Consider the following 19,965-nt stretch of genomic DNA (forward strand, 5'->3'; position numbering starts at 1 on the left):
GATTGTGTGGACCTTTCAGGGGTTTCGTATGCCTGGAAGTGGAGGTGGAAAAGGAACTTCGTTTCCGCTCAAGAGCAATTGGGATGGCAGGCCTGGACTGATAGTTTAGCTTCGGTTTCAGTGTCTAATATGAACGATTCTTGGAGCTGGTTGGGCGATGACTCAGGTGTGTTTTCGGTAAGTTCGGTGAAAAGGTTGTTCAATAGAAAGACAGATTATAGCAGCAACTATGTTATGGAGCGGGGTTAGGGGCGGACTCACTCTTTTCCCAAGGGGGCGGGTGCACCCCTTGAATTGGATCATCTAAAAACAATGATTCCATATGAGTAAATTTTTAGATCTGCCACTCTATGATCCGACCCAAACCGGACCGAAAACAATAAATTTTCGCCCCCCATGAAAAAAAATTGGGTGCGCCTCAGAGTGGTGTAAATGGTTACCGGCTAAATGTAACATCTTTGCGTGGTGGCAGAACTGAATCACCTTCCAACACGGGCTACTCTAACTAGGAGAAACATCGCGATCGAGTCAAAGGTTTGTGCTCTATGTGAAGAAGATATATAGACGGCGGGCTTGAGCAAAGATAAAGAGGAGATGATTCACGGCCTTGTCATCGTGGTTGCGTGGTGTTTATGGAAGACGAGGAACGATAATATTTTCAATGATAAAAGATGGTCCACGGAAGAGATTATGGGGTCGATCAAATCATTGGGTTTCCTGTGGTTTAAATACATAAAAAATTTAATAGTTTATAGTGGAAAGAGTGGTGTGTGAATCCCCTGTACATTCTGGAAATTGGTTTGGTTTGTAGCCTTTATTGAGGTGTTATTGGTTTGGGCCATGCTGCTTTTTGGTAGGGTCCTGTGTATGAATGAAAAAAGTTTCTTTTTTTTTTAATTACTAGAATTGAGACCCGCCGCAATGCGGCGGGGATTCTTTAGTTATAACTAACTCGACCTAGGACCCGTACGTTATGTTAAATCTGTCAAACGGAAAAAAATAGACGATGTAAAAACGTTCACCCATACACGCACGTTGCGTCGTGTTAGCTCGCAAAATTTAGAACGAAACGTAAAAACGCTAAACCAAAGACGCACGTTGCGATGTGTTAAGTCACAAAATTTAGAACCAAGCATAAAGTGGAAAATTTGCGGAAAATGAAAACTATAAAGGATCAAAGTTGAAAGTAAAAAAAGTTGTGAGAATAGATTGCAAAAGATAAAAAAAGTTTTGGGTTAAAAGTAAAACAAAGAAAGTTTTTGGTTAAAAGTAATTTATGAAATACTTTTGGGTGAAAAGTAAAAAAAATCAACTTTTTTTGGAAAACCCCTAAAGCCAAGGTTACGACAACCATATGCATAACCATTTTTTCTTTGGAAAACCCCCAAAGCACACCCCGCGTTGCGGCGGGACGTAAACGGTGTCAAATAGTACTAATGTCACACAACTGTGATCGACCACCAACACTGACTCGACCTAGGATCTGCGTGTTGCGACGAACCTGTCAAACATGAAAAAATAGAGGTAAAAACGTTGAACCACACATGCACGTTGCGCCATGTTAACTTGCAAAATTTGAAACAAAACATAAAAAAGTTGAACCACACTCGTACGCTGCGTCTTATTAACTCGAAAAATTTAGAACTATACGTAACGGAACGTAAAAACGTTAAACCAAAGACGAAAAGTATAATTGACAAAAGTTGTGAAGTTAAATTGCAAATAATGAAAAGTTTTGAGTTAAAGTGGAAAAAAAAACAAATTTTGTAGGGTTAAAATTGTAAAAGGTAAAACCATTTGGATTAAAACTAAAAATTGAATATCTTTTTCTGAAAAATTCCTAAAGCATAAGTTACAAGTGTTTATGCATGAAAAAGTGACTTATTTATATATATATATATATGCAATAATGGCCCCAAACAGTAGGGTCCTGTGTATGAATGAAAGTTTTTTTTTTTATTTTTTTATTTAAAGTAGTGGCCCCAAAGTTGAAAAGATATCTCTTTTAACAACCTCCATCACTCTCCTCCCATAGTTGTGAGTCATGAACCATTACCATCTCGGGACCTATGTTAACATATTTTTCATTAAGTCACTAAGTATACCTTTAGTGCAGTTTATCAGAAAAATGTTTAAATTGATGATCAAATGCGTTGTCTAACTACCAATGATCTCTTGGCCTAGTTGTTAAGGGGAGGTGGGAAGCTTTGTTTCTTTTGGAGGTCATGGGTTCAAATCCAGACAAGAGGGATTTGAATTTTAACTTAGTGATACTAACATATTAACTACTAACCTGGTTAGCAATATCCTAACTGTGCGCCATTAAAAAAATACATTGTCTAACTAATATAAATGTAAAATATCTTTATACAAACTTGACATTTAGAATGTAAAAGAGGAATAATTGCTTTGCTTCTCAAGAAGACTCTTATAAAAGCTCATGTAATGTCAATGTTAGGTATTGGTATGTATGGATTCTCTTTTTCTTATTAGTAGGGTTGTAAATGAACTGAATAAACACGAATAAGGCTTTTTTTGAGTTCGTTCGTTAAGAAATAAGCTTGTTTATGAACTGTTCACGAACGCTTACCAAACAAGAATTTTTTTCGTGTTCGCTCATTAAGGAAAGGAACGTGTTCATGAGCTATTCACCAACACTTACCAAACACAAATGAACTCAAAGAAACATGTCCATGAACATAAATGAATATAAGCAACGTTTATGAACACAAATGAATACACACAAACATATATTCATTACAAAATAAAATATGCATTTATGTAGAATCCACCCAAAAATAAATAAGCACTTAATATAATTATCCGAACAATAAATAGTTGACATAATTATTAAAAAAAAGAATGATTAACATAAAATTAAGAAGTTTGTCAACCATTAACATATACTGAAATTTAAATGGTTAAATGAGTGATGTTGAGAGAGTCAAATAGCATAACTAAGGTTTCAAATTTTTGATAAATAAAAACAACAAAACAAAACTTCAACATATAAAAACTTTTAAATGAAGTAACACAAATAAAATAAACAAGCAAACAAACATAAATGAACATATTGTCAAACGTTCACGGACATAAACGAACGAACGCAACATCTGTTTATGTTTGTTCGTTTAACTTAACCAACAGAATTTCTTGTTCATGTTAGTTCATTTATTAAAGAAACAAATATAAACGAACATCCCGCTTAACGGTTCACAAACTCATTTACAACCCTATTTTAAAGTGTGCCCAAAATACGTGGGATTAACATGAATGATTTGGTTTATGGGTACGTGAAGTTCACTCCTCTTCTTATGCACTTGTAGGAGAAGTGGACTCAAGATTGAAAAGTCAAAGTCCGCTTGTGAAAGAATTGAACATCTCGTAAACCAAATAAGTTTAAAAAATCACCCACAAACTAAATCATTACGTAACTCCGCCATTTTTCTAACAAATTCCTTCCTCGAGTTTTCATTTAATCAAGTGTTTTGCTCATTCTATTGTAACTGATTTTCGTATATGTATCGAACCTCATTTTATATAAATAATACACTTTTCGACCATTCTGTAGTTCTTTTTTTTTCAACAACAACGTTTAATCATAAAACCTTTTTTTTCTAAACTTGACGATTTTGCTTCACATTTCTCTAAAGGTGCAATTTTGGTTTCATCATATTACAAGTTTTGTTACACTCCGGTTATGTGTAGTTTTTAACTATTATTAATAATTTATATATACATCTGCTTTGTGTTATTTAATTTTCACTATTATAAAGTGATAGAACTTTTGTACAGCAGAAAATCTCGTTGGGTGTTGCCTCTCTATCTCTTGAGCTGATTTTACCGGATACATTTATTTGTTTGTTTCGTTATTGATTTTCTCCCATCAAACATATGATTTTCTAACACAGCAAAATTCAGAAACTATATTGATATTGATATAGACTTAAAAGTGTAAATCCTCACAAAATGAACCACACAAACTATATCTAAATGAAGCTAATTGAGCATCATTTTAAAACCACTTTTTATACTCTATTATGATTTCTTAAACTTGTATCAGTTTATGTAATCTGAATCCTAATATACATAATAATAATAGGGCACGCCATAGCTTTGATAGTAGTACTGATAAGGATCAATTTGCACGGTGGGCTTTGGTTCGTCTTTCTTCGCCTCCACCGGACCAACGCTTACCAGCTCCGTGTATCCAACCTTTTTTCTTAGTAAGGTTGTTAGTTCAACCGAGTCTATACCTTCACCGGTCACCGCTATCTGGTCTTTATCTGACCCAACGAAAGACGCGGATTCAACTCCAGATATACTAACCGCGATCTTAAGAGCTTTACGGGTTTTCTTGTCGCCGTTCATGCTCACCTTCACCACAATCTTTTGCTGCATTGTTGTGAGTTGTATGAATTTGTGTTTAGAAGTAGAAAGAGAAGCTCTAGTAAGAGGGTTAATGGTAGAATGTGATTGAAGATTGAAGCTCTAGTAAGAGGGTATTTATAGGAGAGGAAATGTTACATGATTAAGAAGACCACTAAGACTTTGTCAATGCAGTAGGAGAGATCAGGGAAGCCTCCCACCTTTGCCTAATAAAAATGACACGGTATTTTTATTTTTTATTCTTGTATTTATGAATAATCTATACCTTTCAATAATTATTTAGATAAACGATCGACAAGATTAACCATACCACTGTTTAAAACACTCATTAATAGATAGGGTAATTAGATAAAGGACAAGATTAACCATGTCACTGTTTAAACACTCATTTATTTATTTTTTTGAACGGCCAACAAATCAATCTCGAGCACTCTCGGAACACCAACTGGACAAACGGAGTACTCTGAGAGTAACCCGAGTAGTCCACCACCAATTCCGGGTTTTAATGGACAAATGGATAAATATGTAATTTTAGAGTTTTAGGGCAAACTAGTCATACTAAAATTTTTAAATAGATAAATTTAAATGGGTAAATTGGATGATTTTATCATTAAGGAAGTTAATATTGATTTTGGGTTTGATACATAGGTAATAATGAAGTTTGTAAATGAACTAGTTTTTGCCGTTCGCGTTGGAGGGTACTAAGCCGAATATTTCTCTCTTATAACATGTACGTCTGTGTTTAAGTTACTTATACATATTACTCATAACACGATTTAAAAAAACTTAGATCGAGTCAACCAAATAAAAAAGAACATTACCATACTTTTACTAAAAAAAAAACAAAGACGATGGAAAGACTATAATTTTAAACTAGGAATAAATGCTAGGTAGTCGCATGACACGAATAAAAATTACACCGAGTCAATCAATTAAAAGAAAACACTACTATAGTTTGGTAAAAAAAAAAAATTAAAACGATGACATGACTATAAGTTTACACTAGGGGCAAAATCGTAATTTGCCAGAGAAAAATCGGTGGCAAAACTATAAATTTGAACTGAGGGCAAAATCCTAATTTGGCTTGGAGAGGAAAAAAAGTAAAACCAATGGGAAGACTGTAAATTTAAACATGAAAAATCGTAATTTGACTGGACCAGTGCGTGCGAAACTGTAAGGGAGCTGCTTGACACTATTCTCCTCTAATGAATAGCATTTTAATACTTGAGTTTGCTTTTAATTATTAGAGTTAAATGTCAATTTAGTCTATGTGGTTTGGACAATTTTGGCAGCTTAGTCCAAAGATTTGAAACATTGACATTTTAGTCCACTAGGTTAACTTCATCCCTTTATTTTGTTAACTAGAAGGGCATTTCATTCATTTTATATATAATTCTGTTAATTAGAAGGGCAATTCGACCATATAAGATGATCAAATTACCCTTTTAGCTAACATAAAAAAATGAACGGAGTTAACTCAGTGGACTAAAATGATAACGCTTAAAACTATTTGGACCAAAATGAAAACGTTTTAAAACTTTAGATTAAAATAGCAAAATTACTCAAATTATAGAGACTAAAATCACATTTGCCTATTATATCCAATAAAAAAAAGCTAGTTGCTTTTAGTCAGTTTGGGCCAATCACATAACTCAACTATTCCCTATCTATCATGTACATGTAGTTTAACTAGTTGGTGCCCCGCCTACGTTTCGGACGATGGCCGAATAATTCTCAATCAATTAAAAAAGACTATTATAATTTTGTTATGAAAAAAAAACGATGATAAGACCGTAATTTTAGGCTCAGGGCAAAACTGTAATTTTTCAGGACTAATGAGCTAGTGTTAGGCAGATCCTTGACACGAAAAAAAAATTAAATCGAGTAAACCAATTAAAACAAAAAACCTTTATAGTTTTGCTAAAAAAACTAAAACGATGGGAAAACGTAATTTTTAACTGAGGGTGAAATCATAATTTTAATTTAGAGATAAAATCGTAATTAAATTGACCTATGGGGGAGTGTCAGGAAGCTGCCGGCAGCACTGACTTTTTACACTAGGGGCAAAATTGTAATTTCACCAGCAAAACAAACAAAAACGATAGAGAAAATGTAAATATAAGCTTAGGGCAAAACCGTAACTTGGCTGTAAGGAAAAAAACTAATGGCAAAAGTATAAATTTATACGGGGCAAAATCGTAATTTTGAACCGAAGGCAAAATCGAAATTTTTAGCTGGGAGCAAAAGCGCTAATTTATTTTTAAATGGGGGTAAGAACATAATTTTGAGCTGATGGCAAAATCGTATTTTTAATGGGAAAAAAGCTAATGGCAAAATTGTAAATTGAAACGGGGCAAAATCGTAACTTTGAACCGGGAGCAAAATCTAAATATTTAGCTGGGAGCAAAAACGCAAATTTATTTTTTAGTGGGGGTAAAAACATATTTTTGAACTGATGGTAAAAGCATAATTTTAAAGTGGGATAAAATCGTAAATTTGTTGGGCCAATAGGGGAGTGTAAGGCAGCTGCCTGACACTATTCCCTTTACCGCCCATGTGACCCAATAGCCGACAGGCACTATTGCCGCCGACATTGGTGTTTGTAGTAGTTGACAATTTAATTTAATTTAATTTAATTTAACTTAATTTAATTTAATCATATGAAATTCTCCTTCAAATAAATTACTTTCTAAAATTTATTTTTTTTTTGTTTTTTTTGAACGGCAAATTTTTTTTATTTCCTGCCGTCTGTGGGACTTGTACCCAAGACCCTCCTCCCAACGTGTTTAAAGAATTTGTCTTTGCCAATGGACCACCGCCTATTGGTAATTTTTTGTTAGTATGATAGGTAATAGAAGTTTGGTTAAATATTCTTCATTATAGCTTATTTAAAAGGTTATCGAATCTTGATCCTAACTAATATACACTAAAGAGTAAACTTTCGTTTTGCTCCCTGTGGTTTGGTCACTTTAACGGTTTTGCTTCAAACCTTTAAAAATAGCCATTTTACTCTCTGATGTTTCGGTTCTTTTGCCAGTTTGCTCCCCGCCTCTAACTCCATCCAAATTGTTTGTTTTTCCATTTTGCTCCCCGCAGGGAGCAAACTGGCAACAAAACCAAAACATCATGGAGTAAAATGGCTATTTTAAAAGGTTTGAGACAAAACCGTTAAAGTAACCAAACCACAGAGAACAGAGAGCAAAACGGAAGTTTACTCTACACTAAATTAGCATTAATGAATTATATGTTAGTTTTATCAGTCTTTAATTAATTTTTAGATATATAGGACGCGTATAGTCCTGCAACTTCCAAGCCGTGTGAACCCCATTGTTTATTACCAACAATTTATTAAAGATGCCAACTCTCATTAATGTGAACCCCATTTTTTATTACCAACAATTTATTAAAATACGGTAAGCACTATATTTATTTTAGAATAACCGGTAAATTACACTTTTCGTCCTTTATGTTTGTATAAAATTGCAATAGATAACCTTTAACTTCAATAATTATAGTCACAATCCTTTATTTGGAAAACCCATTACACATTTCGTCCTTTAACACTAACCAAATTAACATTTTCAATTAAGTCAAATCATGTGCCTTACACATGAGGGTAGAATGGTAATTTTACCCTGATTCTTCCCACCTTAAAAGCCCCTCTTTCATCTACCATCCCAAATTAGGGTTCCAAACTTCTGCTAGCCAAGCCCCACCACCACCACCGTATCCCAACAATCACCACCACCAAATCCGTCCTGCAACCCCCACCACCACCATCGACCAAGACAACCACTTGTTACCACAACCAACTGTCGCCGCTGCAGTCCTTACCATCGCCACCGATGCACCACCAACAACATCGTCGCTGCAGATGAGCAGAAGATTCGAATACATCTTCAATGGATGAAGGACTTATGAAGTCAAATTTGCATCCGACGTCACGCTCAAGAGATCTAATTGTTCTCCTTTGAAATCCATTCAACTTTGGGCATGTTTGGCTTAACTTATTTCTGACTTATTAAAAGTCCTTTTCCCTCAAAATAAGTAAGAATTTCTTACTTCTTGACTTCTTGTCTCACAACAACAGAAAATCCAAACACTAAAATAAGTCCTTTTACCCACCAATAAGTCAAAAGTCAGAAAAATAAGGAACCCCAAACACCCCCTTTGTACAAATGATGTTCTATGTTCCTTGGATAGATAATAAACTTCTATTTCAACTTTGTAGTGGGTCACATGTATTGTTCATTCACAGAGTTGTTTATTGGGATTACATGTTTTGAAATCTTTATTTATTTATTTTTTTAATAATTTGTTTCTACCAATGAAGTTTGATTTATGCCATTTTTTAAATACAGAAATCATGGTTTTGTTGGATTGTGTTCATATGATTTGGATAATTGCTTTTATGGTCTACACTAACTAAGGCAAAATTACTAAGACTTCCATTTGGTTTTTGATTAAAGATGGTTGTTCATATTCTATCGACGGTGGTTTTTTTTTTAGCCGGTGGTGGCGGTCACAGGTGGTGATCTTGGGTTTGGTTGAAGTTAGAGAGAGATAGAGATAGCTGAGAGAGAGTGGGTCATGTAAATATGTATATATATTTTATTATTAAAAATTCTCTTTTGTTTTATTTATTAAATTTATTTTGAATAAATAAGTAAAATTACCATTCTACCCTCATGGTCAAGGCACATGATTAGACTTAATTGAAATTTTTAACCTGGTTAGTGTTAAAGGACGAAATGTGTAATGGGTTTTTCAAATAAAGGATTGTGTCTGTAATTATTGAAATTAAGGCTATCCATTGTAATTTAATACAAACATAAATGACGAAAAGTGTAATTTACCCTAGAATATAATAACGACCAAGTGTATTAGAATATAACTACTGGGATCTCCATGATTTGCGGCCGGTTTTTGGTCGCTATCGGTTTGATTTGCTACAACATCGGTACGATTTTGACACTCGGTATAGGAACTAGGAACTAAGAGATAAAAACAACTACCAGTTCTGATATTGTTTAGAAGGCATCGATTCACTGTCGGCACTCGTTATAGTTTACAGTACCAGAAAGATATCATGTTAAGAGTATAAGTTCGTTTCAACGAATTTATAGCAAAACGTCGTTAAAACTGTAAAAAAAACAGTTAAATTATATTACTAAATATATGAAAAAGTAAGTTTTGATAACATGTACATTTTTACTTCGAACACTTGTATATTACTATCCATAAGTTAGCTTTGAGTAAAATTTATTTCTAAATACATAGATAAAAATACGTATGTCACAATACATACTTGAAATGTTATAAAAGTCGTATGTTAAAAGTTATAATAAAAATCAAAATACACTTTACATGTTGGTGTATAAGTTGTTGCTTATTTTTAAAATATAAATAAATATAATATCATATAATATGTGGATACTTAGGTAGAGTTTGTTTAAATGTCATCATCATCATCACTAGAAGGTTACGACTTCTGTACTTGCTTGACACGGCCATCAGTGGCTGAAGTCGTTGTATAATGTTTTTGATGGGGACCATGTATTAAGAACAATTTATTGAGCTAGCCCTTGTACTATTAAAGTTCGTCACCTTTGGCCCTCAAGAATCGATTAAGGAGGATGACTTGTTACAATTAAACTATGGATAACCATTGGAAGATAAGTGGCGCCTTCCGTTTGTTGTATTATGTTCGACCCGACCCCATCTTGGAAGGGAATGAAGGTATCACACGAAACTACCAAAGTGTTTTAATAGTTTTTACTTTATATATGTAATCTATAATTTATATACAATAACAACCAAAATCAGTAAATCTCTCAAATAGCAAGACTACTAGAAGAGTAAAAGAATGATGGGTGTAGACAAACCTTACCTTTATCTCTAAGGTAAAGAGGCTGCTTTAGAGAGACGCACGGCTCCATCGTTAGCCTCCTTTTCACATGCCCAAGCCATCTCAATCTCCCTTCCTTTATATTAGCCACTCCTAACATTTCTCTAAAAACCCCATTTCTTATTCGGTCTAACCTTGTGTGCCCACACATCCACCTCAACATCCTCATCTCTCCTACCTCCATCTTGTGTGCTTGTGCTTTCTTGATACCCCAACAATCAGTCGCGTATAACATAGCAGGTCTGATTGCAACCCTATAAAATTTTCCTTTTAATTTAGTTGGAAACCGCTTGTCGCACAAAACCCCAGTGGCTGCTCTCCACCTACACCATCCAACCTTGACGTGGGCTACATCACTATCTATCTCCCCATCCCCTTGTACAAATGATCCTAAATACTTGAACGTAGTCACCTACAAAACCATTAAATCCACTTTGACAGCTCATCTAAGACCACTGCAAACATGAAGGGGCTTAAGGCATACCCTTGGTGGAGTCCTACCTCCATAGGGGAAAAAAACCAGTATACTCAACAGGCGCCCGAACACTAGTGTAAGTCCTAACATACATATCCCTAATAATGTCTATATACTTCTTAGACACTCCTCTACTCTCCAAACTATCCCAAATCAATCTACGTGTCACATTATCATATGCCTTTTCAAGATCAATGAACACCATATGTAGATCCCGCTTCTTCTCCCTATACTTCTCCATCAATCTCCTTAGAATATGTATTGCTTCCGTAGTTGATCGCCCTGGCATGAATCCAAATACGTTAGTTTCATAGTATGTCCTAGCAGCTTAATCCCTCTGTAGTTCCCACAACATTAGGCATCTCCTTTGTTCTTATATAACGCTACTACCACACTACTCCCACATTGATCTGGCATTCTTCCAGATTTGAAAATAAAGTTGAATAAAGTAGTTAGCCATTGGATTCCTTCTTCTCCCAAACACTTCCACACTTCAATTGGTATGTTGCCTGGCCCAACTGCCATAGCCCTTCCCATCTTTCTTAGTGTCGTCCTCACCTCTCCCTGTGTTATACGCCGACAATAGCAGTTATTCCGTTGTTACCTTTGTGAAGTGAGGTTTTTGTATCCTTGTTGGTAGTCCATCTGGTCATTGAAAAGATTGTGAAAGTATGTTTGCCATCTTATCTTAATGCGATGATCCTTGACTAAAACACGTCCATCCTCTCCCTTTATATACTTCACTAATCTTAAGTCCTGCCTCCTACGCTCTCGAGCTTTTGCAATCTTGAAAATATCGTGTTCCCCCTCCTTTATATCCATGCGTTCATACATGTTCTTCGCCCCTGTCATTGTATTCTTCGCCTCCCTCTTAGCCTTTAGGTATCTCTCCCTCAAAGTTACTCGTTCCTCTTCGTATGTGCACATCATAAGATCCCTAAAACACCCTTGTTTATCCCTTATTCCACCACCATGACTCCTTATGCCTACCAACCTTTCCTGGTGTGACTCTAAGAGTTTCTTTGGCCACATTAGTAATGGTGTTCTCCATATCCTCCCAGATCTAGTTAGTATCCGCTTCCCCTTGAGATGATGTCATAGAGATAACCTTATCTTTAAACACTTCAATCTTGTTCCTTTTCAAATTTCCCATCTAACCCTAGGTCGCATTACCCTATCTCCCTTGGTCAGTTTTTCTTTCATGACTACATCTACCAATAATAAATGATGTTGGGCCACTGTTGTCTCCCCTGATATCACCTTGCATTTAACCTGATATCTATCCCCATTTTCATGTCTTCATTTGATCAAGTATTTTTCCCATCCTATTGTAACTGAGCCTCATTATGTAATAAATAGATACACTTGAGATTAATAAATATGGAACCTGATATATACTAAACCTCATTATGTAATAAATAGATGCACTTGAGATTATGGTTGCAGAAGTCGCTAGGCTCCTTGGTCAATTGACTATGGGCGTTGCGAGTGTTCGGCCTAGGCGGAGAGTACTTGGGGAGTACTCGGACACGTTAAACTATAAAGAAATTAGTTTTCGGGATATTATGTGTCAAATTTCATAAGTTTACTAAAATTTATAACAAAATGCGTGAATATCAATGTAAATAGAAAAATACATGTTCAAATAGTAAAGTATTTCAAAAATTAATATCCATTCCTTGAAAAACAATATTTATTCTTGAATATGATAGACATAAGAAAAATGTTTTATTGTATTTTTTTTAAGTCAAACTCGTCTCGAGTTGACCAACTAGATCCAATTCTTCTTTTTGGCCGAGATTGACCGCATTTGATCGATTCTGAACTATTTGGTGGAGCTAAAATAAATTACCACGGCAACCTACCTTGTAGTGAGTACTCGGTCTTCTAGACCTTGTTTTACAACATTGTTTGAGATCGAGCATTCTCTAGTTTTTCTGTCAACATTAACCTTTTATTAATTACTATAGCCAATCACAAATGCACTTTATCACATTTTACCTAATCCGAATTTGCAAATCACAAAATTATAATCAATTGGGACCGGTTGAGGTGTGCGCATATAATGTATATAAGTATGATCATCAGGAGACGGTTAATCATGCATCATGTGGTGGCGTTGATAGTCGAAAGACAAGGGGGTTACATGCACTTAACCGACCTTTGTCCCGACTGCAAAGTGTTATGTGCCTTATGTCCAAGGCTTGATGCAAAACTACTATGGAGCCGGGGGTCTTATCGGAAGCCGTCTCTCTATTCCTACAGGGTAAAGGTAAGGTTGTCTACATCTTACCCTCCTCAGATCCTACCTTAGCTTTGCTATTGATGAGATTTACTGAGGATGATGATGACGATGATGACGACAAAATTATAATCAATTGTGGTTTCGTCACAAGACTATGAGTAGTGGTTCACATGATGAAAGGGCATCTTCCGACATGTGCCACCCACGCCATCATGGGTAAAATTAATCTTTAAATGATGTGATGGTGTGAAATGTGTAAATCAAACAAATCCAACATAGTAGAGGTGACGTTGTAGAAGTGAATTAAAACACGAATGGAATCCAAAATGCCCCTTTCACATGCTAAGGGGCGGTGTTGCCTATAAAAATGACATGAAGTAGGGGTTCCACACCCATAACGCATGGTCTAAAATGGTTCTATTAGACTTTCACATCAAACATAAGACTTTGTAACACAACAAACTTTTAGAGATAACAGTTATGTAAACTTAAAAGTGAAATTCCTTACACAGAAGCTGTATTTACATGAGGAATCTTAAAACCACAATTATAATAAACAAGAGAAAGGGGTTGAAATATATATTTTAAACCAACTGTGTTTTCAGTCTATGAAGTCTCAATACGGAGATACATAATAATAGGGCACACCATAGCTATGATAGTAATACTCATAAGGATCAACTTGCACAGTGGGCTTTGGTTCTTCTTTCTTTGCCTCCACTGGACCAACACTTACCAGCTCCGTGTATCCAACCTTTTTTCTTAGTAAGGTTGTTAGTTCAACGGAGTCGATACCTTCACCGGTCACTGCTATCTGGTCCTTATCTGACCCAACGAAAGACGCGGATTCAACTCCGGAAATACTAACCGCGATCTTCAGAGCTTTACGGGTTTTCTTGTCCCCGTCCATGCTCACCTTCACTACAATCTTTTGCTGCATTGTTGTGAGTTGTATGAGTTTATGTGCTCTCTCTCTCTCTAGAAAGTAGAATATAGAAAGAGAAGGTTGATTAAGAGGATAGGGATTGCAGAATGAGAATGTGTGAGAGGGTATTTATAGAGACTAGAGAGGGAATGTTAGTAGAAGAAGACAGAAGACGAAGACTATGTCAATGCAGTGAGAGGGAAGAAGTTTCCTCCCTTTTTTCTATTATACATGACAAAATAGGTTTCTTATTTATCCTTTTTCATATAATATTAAAAAAAAAACTTATTAAGATAATAGTAACCTCTATGTATGTCATGAAAAATAAAGTAAAAATCTTACGTATATCCATTGATTGATGATAAAAATATTATATTTACCTATTTACTTACTTAAAACTTATAAATATGTATGTCTTTTTCCTCCTTTTAATTTAGGGAAAATTGATCAGATTTTTTTAATTTTTATAATAAAACGTTAAAATACTATTTTATCCTCAATTAAAATGGTGGAAAAGGACAAAAAAACATGACGTTAACTTTAAAATCTGATCAAATTTTAATTTTAGATGAAAATGACAACAAAATTGAAACCACAGGGACCTAGATTCAAAAGGTTTGAGTTTCAGATTAAAGTGATAAAAGTGAACAAATCTCAGAGACCATTTTAAGAGTTTACTCAAAAATTTATTAATAAAATAGTAACTTAAACTTCTTAGGATATGATTGATGATAGAGATATCATATTTACCTATTTACTTATTTAAATTTGTTTTATTCAATATAATATAATGTGTAGTATGCTTATTTTACTCATATTTAATTCAAAAGTTAACTCTTATTTGCCAAATTTGTCTAGGAGAAAAAAATTTATATAGTTTATGTGATTTGATGAAATTTCACTTATAGTCATGATCTATCTAATATTACAGCCTTGGTCACTAACGTATATACGTTTGTTTCTTGAATAGTCTCTAATATGAACGGGGTTAATTTTTGATGTTAAGTGGAGTGAAATGATTAAATGATCCTTACTATTAGAAAATAAAAAAAAATAAAAAAACAATCTAATTAATCATCTAAACACTTTCTTCTTCATATCATACCATCTCAACTGTCATCACTCATCATCAACTCCATTGGCTATTCCTCCAAGATCTCTTTCTCCGTCTCTCTTTATCTCATCAATCCACACAAACCCTAAAAAACCAATACCCCTCATCAAAATCGATATAAATCATTATGTGATTAGACATTCAATATGATTTGCTATACTTGATGTTATTACACTTATATGTATTAAGTGATTATACATTTAATAATGAGAACTTAATTGTTTATGCTTAATTACGTAATTAAATATGTAATATACGACATTACGTTGTTATTATAGGTTGAATGATTAAATTTTGTATTTATACTTAATTCGTGACTAAACCTAAAATATTAACCCATATATTATATGTTTTGTTTTTTATTCCAATTATGGTTAGTACATAATTATGTAATTACTTAGTTTTCGTATAAATACTACATTAATGAAATCACGTAATATTAATACATAATCAACTATTAGTACGTAGTTACGTTCTGCTACATAATCACGTAACATTACACTTGCTTCATGAATAAATTACATATTACGTAATTACGTACTGGAACATAATCACGGAACGTTATAGCTTGTAAAATAAAAAATTATAAAAATTAAGAAAACAATAGCAATAGACGACTCAAAGTAAAGAGAATGAAATGTTCGTTGATACGGTGTAATTTCTAAAATAATATTATTGTATGAAAAAGTTATATTCGTTTGAAAATCGTGTGAAAAATGGGTTTATAATTTTACCAATATTGGATCTTCCTATTTTGCCCTTCTCTATTTGTTTCACTTGTTTTCTCTTACGTGATTTATAGATTTGAAGAACACCCAATCTCAACCATTAAATTTGCTTGATCAAAGGCCAAAACTTTCTCCTACCGTTGGTATGAATTATGGCTCTTATACATGATCTCCTTGTTACTTAAATTATGCCTCCTGCACATGATCCTTTCAGTTAAAAAGAATATAAAATTTGATCTTAACTAACTTACACTAAATTAATATTAAAATATACCATTATAATATGTTTAGGTCTTTAATTAATTTTTATAAATATATAGGACGCGTAAATCCCATAGGCGACTTACAGGCCGTGTGAACCCGACTTTTTTTATCACTACCAACTTAATACTATCGTAACCACTATAACGACTACGTGTATTATTTTATTTTATTTTATTTTATTTTATTTTATTACAGTATAATTTATAACATCGCAACAGAGAAGAGTGTATAGCATTTTTATTATTTAAATTCATTATATATGTTTGTACAGAGCTACAGATTCTTTAATTATGCAACTAGGCATGTGCAAGTAAGAGAAAAATACTTGATTTCAAAGATTTTAGAGAACGTAGAGTGCACATGAGTCACGGCAAACGATGACATGGTCCTGTTAATTACCTTTAATGATATTTCTATGCTGGTCAATTTGTTTTAATTAAATATGTTGGCGGTCTCACATGTTTAATTAGACATTCTAAACATGTCAACGCGGACACTACCTGTTTAATCAATCAATTCAACACTTCAACCCGAAGACGACCGTATTAAACGTCTAAGATATGACAACCCATAACCTAATTATTTGTGTGTTGTGCGTAGAATTCGACCCCAACTAATATAGGAATTAAACACCATTTAAAACTATATGTTTTTCAATCAAGTTGTAAATGTGTTAATCGAATTGATGGACTGTGAAAAATAGGTTAAATGGGTCATAAAGGGGTTACCAAATCGATCTATGTAATTAAAATGGATGACAGCATGTTTAGTTATAAGTTTTAAACATGTCAACGCGAAATCGACTTGTTTTTTTTTTTTGAACGGCCGACATAAAATTTTATTATTAAACACTAGCGAGTCGCTAGCCACCAAACTTACAGAGTACAAAATCCAATTACAACCAACTCATTACACTATTAAGACATTCAGCTAAATATATTAAAACTTCTCCAATTCTCCCACGTAATCGTTTCATCTCTCGATCGATTCTTAATACACAAGAAAGCCATACTTTTTACTTCATCCAGTATTTTGGTAATCGATGGCTGAACGCTATTAAACATTGCTTCGTTTTGCGCTTTCCAGATGCACCACACAGTAACAAGGAAGATGGCATTTAACACCTTTTTCTTCTTCCTTGATCCCGGGCTGTAACCATGCATATTCAGGATATCTTTGAAATAAAAAACAATAAAGGAATGAATCTTACACCATGTCGCTATATTTTGCCAAATAATCTGCGCGAACTGACATGAGACAAACAAGTGCTCTCCGGTTTCATCATGGTTTCCTTGCCAATGCACATCTTGTCGGTAACCGATCCTTCTCCGCTCTCCATGATACAATCCCCACTTCTTTGGAACCTAATTATTCCAAACAAAAGGGGATATCGGTGTAGAGCGATTAAAAGAGCTGAAGTACCTTTTAATATCTGTCACACGGAAATCGCCCGAATCGTCATAATTCCATTTAAATTTATCTTTCCCCATTCCGATCGTCACTATGCTTACAATATTAAACAGTCTTTGCAGCTCCTCCTGTTCGACGCCACCGCTAATGGGCCTGGCCCAGTCCCACGTGTAAACCGGCCCATAACACCCATTCGTGATTCTCTCCTTTACCATACATAATTTCTTGTTTTCAATGTTAAACAAATTTGGTAATTCCATGAACAGAGGACCTGCTCCAATCCAATAATCCAGCCAGAAGGAGGTTGTGGAGCCATCCACAACTACAGTCGAAACCGCTAAATTCAAGTCCACCCCTACTCTTAACAATGACTCTTGGATGCTAATAATTTGTTTCCACGGCCCAGCTATAGAAATCTTCCTTGGAATGATCATCCATGCTCTTGAGTTATGGTGTATTGCCCAAATAAGATTTCGCCATAGGCCGTTTTTTTCCGTTCTAAATTGCCACCACCATTTTGCTAATATTGCTTGATTCGAATCCTTAACATTGCCAAAATCGACTTGTTAGTTAAACAATTCAACCTAATGAGGACTCGGTGATAAATTAAATGTGTTTATCAGTTACCATCCCTCAAAACCTAATTATGTGTGTTTCGTGCAAAAATTGCCATCCCTAATTAAAATTATTAAATCTACGAATTACACACCACTTAAAACTATTGGTTGATTTAAGAGGAATGTTGGGGACGCAAGGAACTATGTCCAACCCCAAAAGGAAATTCACAAATAGTTATCTCTAAACATGTTAAAATATTTAATGAGGGATAGCTGGATAGGTATCTCTCAACATCAAATAGTTATGAAATTCATAATATAAACATTAACATTTAACATTTAACATTAATATACAATTATACATCTTGTTTTTTTTTCTAGCAATTATATATTTATTTAAAACTTTTATCAATTATTTTTTATAACAAAGTTAAATTAATGTCAATTATTCGTTTGTTATAACTAAGATGAAATACTTCTATTAGTTATTCCTTTGGTATAAAGTTTGTATGTTAACTAGTTGATGCCCTGTCCACGTTGCGGGGCGATGGCCGAACAGTTCTCAATCAATTAAAAAAACGCTGCTATAATTTTCTTAGGGAAAAACAAAAACGATGATAAGACCGTAATTTTGGGCTTAGGGCAAAACTGTAATTTTTCAGGACTAATGAGCGCGTGTTAGGCAGCTCCTTTAGACGAAAAAAATTAAATCGAGTCAACCAATTAAAACAAAAAACTTTTATAGTTTTGCTAGAAAAATTAAAACGATGGGGAAAACGTAACTTTGAACTGAGGGGGAAATCATAATTTTGTTTTAGGGATAAAATCGTAAATTAAATGGACCAATGGGGTTGAGGGCAAAATCGTAACTTGGCTGTGTGAGAAAAAAAAAACTAATGGCAAAACTGTAAATTTAAACAGGGCAAAATCGTAATTTTGAACCAAGGGCAAAAGTGAAATTTTAGCTGGTGAACGGGGCAAAAGCGTAAATTTATTTTTAAATGGGGGTAAAAACATAATTTTGAACAGATGACAAAATCGTTATTATAAGGGAAAAACCTAATTACAAAACTGTAAATTTAAACGGGGCAAAATCATAATGTTGAACCGAGGGAAAAATTAGAAATTTTTAGCTGGGAGCAAAAGCGTAAGTTTTTATTTTTAAATGAGGGTAAAAACATAACTTTGAACTGATGGTAAAATCGTAATTTTAAAACGGGATAAAACCGTAAATTTGTTGGGGCAATAGGGGAGTGCCATGCATGACTATAAATATAAACGGAAAAAAAATCGTAATTTAACAAAAAAAAAAAAAAAAAAATTGGGTGGCAGGTGCCGCCCAACTCAACCAATCAAATGAAAGAGCTATTGCGGATTTGGTTTTTGTTATAGTAGATAATTATTTGACATATTATTTTTACAATTTGGAGCTCTTGAAAATATCTTACAAAGAAAAATACCATTACTCAAATGAAAAACGTGTAATAAAATCAATTAGTTTTTTTCTCTAAAGTTGGTTAAAAAGTTACTTTTACCTTTTGACAACCGTCTAAAATGACATACTTTTATACATTTTTCTTGTAACTTTAATCTAACATATAATAAAAGGTTACAAATAATGTCACATGTCATTTTCTCCTTTAACCTCACACTTTTTATTTATGTTCTTTTTTATGAATAATTTATCTTTTTTTTTTAATTGTAACTCCTATAAAATCTCAACAAATCTAAAAAGATAAATACAACATAAAATAAAATAGATATAAATAAAATTTGATAGAGATTATAGTAACTATAAATTATCATTTTACTTTTCAATAAATCGTAATCACATTAAGAACTTTGTTGATGATCAAATAATAGTACAAATACAAAAGAAAATATAACTTAAACAACCAAACGAAACTTCCTTACTTTTATTTATTTTGTTTTACAAATTGTTTGTTACAT

At 33.8% G+C, this 19,965-nt stretch overlaps 2 protein-coding genes across 2 annotated transcripts; both read right to left on the reverse strand.

Annotated features, from left to right (window-relative positions):
* Positions 1-4,080: 4,080 nt before the first annotated feature.
* Positions 4,081-4,401, reverse strand: LOC118491624 (disease resistance protein RGA5-like). Its single transcript, XM_035989534.1, has one exon. It carries the CDS (start codon positions 4,399-4,401, stop codon positions 4,081-4,083), a length of 321 nt encoding a protein of 106 aa, XP_035845427.1.
* Positions 4,402-13,480: 9,079 nt separating this feature from the next.
* Positions 13,481-14,059, reverse strand: LOC110938086 (disease resistance protein RGA5-like). The gene has a single exon (XM_022180554.2). It carries the CDS (start codon positions 13,955-13,957, stop codon positions 13,634-13,636), a length of 324 nt encoding a protein of 107 aa, XP_022036246.1. The 5' UTR covers positions 13,958-14,059; the 3' UTR covers positions 13,481-13,633.
* Between the last annotated feature and the right edge of the window lie 5,906 nt (positions 14,060-19,965).

This window comes from Helianthus annuus, chromosome 4, assembly GCF_002127325.2.
Source record: "Helianthus annuus cultivar XRQ/B chromosome 4, HanXRQr2.0-SUNRISE, whole genome shotgun sequence".
Classification (NCBI taxonomy): Eukaryota; Viridiplantae; Streptophyta; class Magnoliopsida; order Asterales; family Asteraceae; genus Helianthus; species Helianthus annuus.

Coding starts and splice junctions, on each gene's coding strand:
- LOC118491624 (XM_035989534.1), bottom strand. CDS start 4,401: ATGCAGCAAAAGATTGTGGTGAAGGTGAGCATGAACGGCGACAAGAAA.
- LOC110938086 (XM_022180554.2), bottom strand. CDS start 13,957: ATGCAGCAAAAGATTGTAGTGAAGGTGAGCATGGACGGGGACAAGAAA.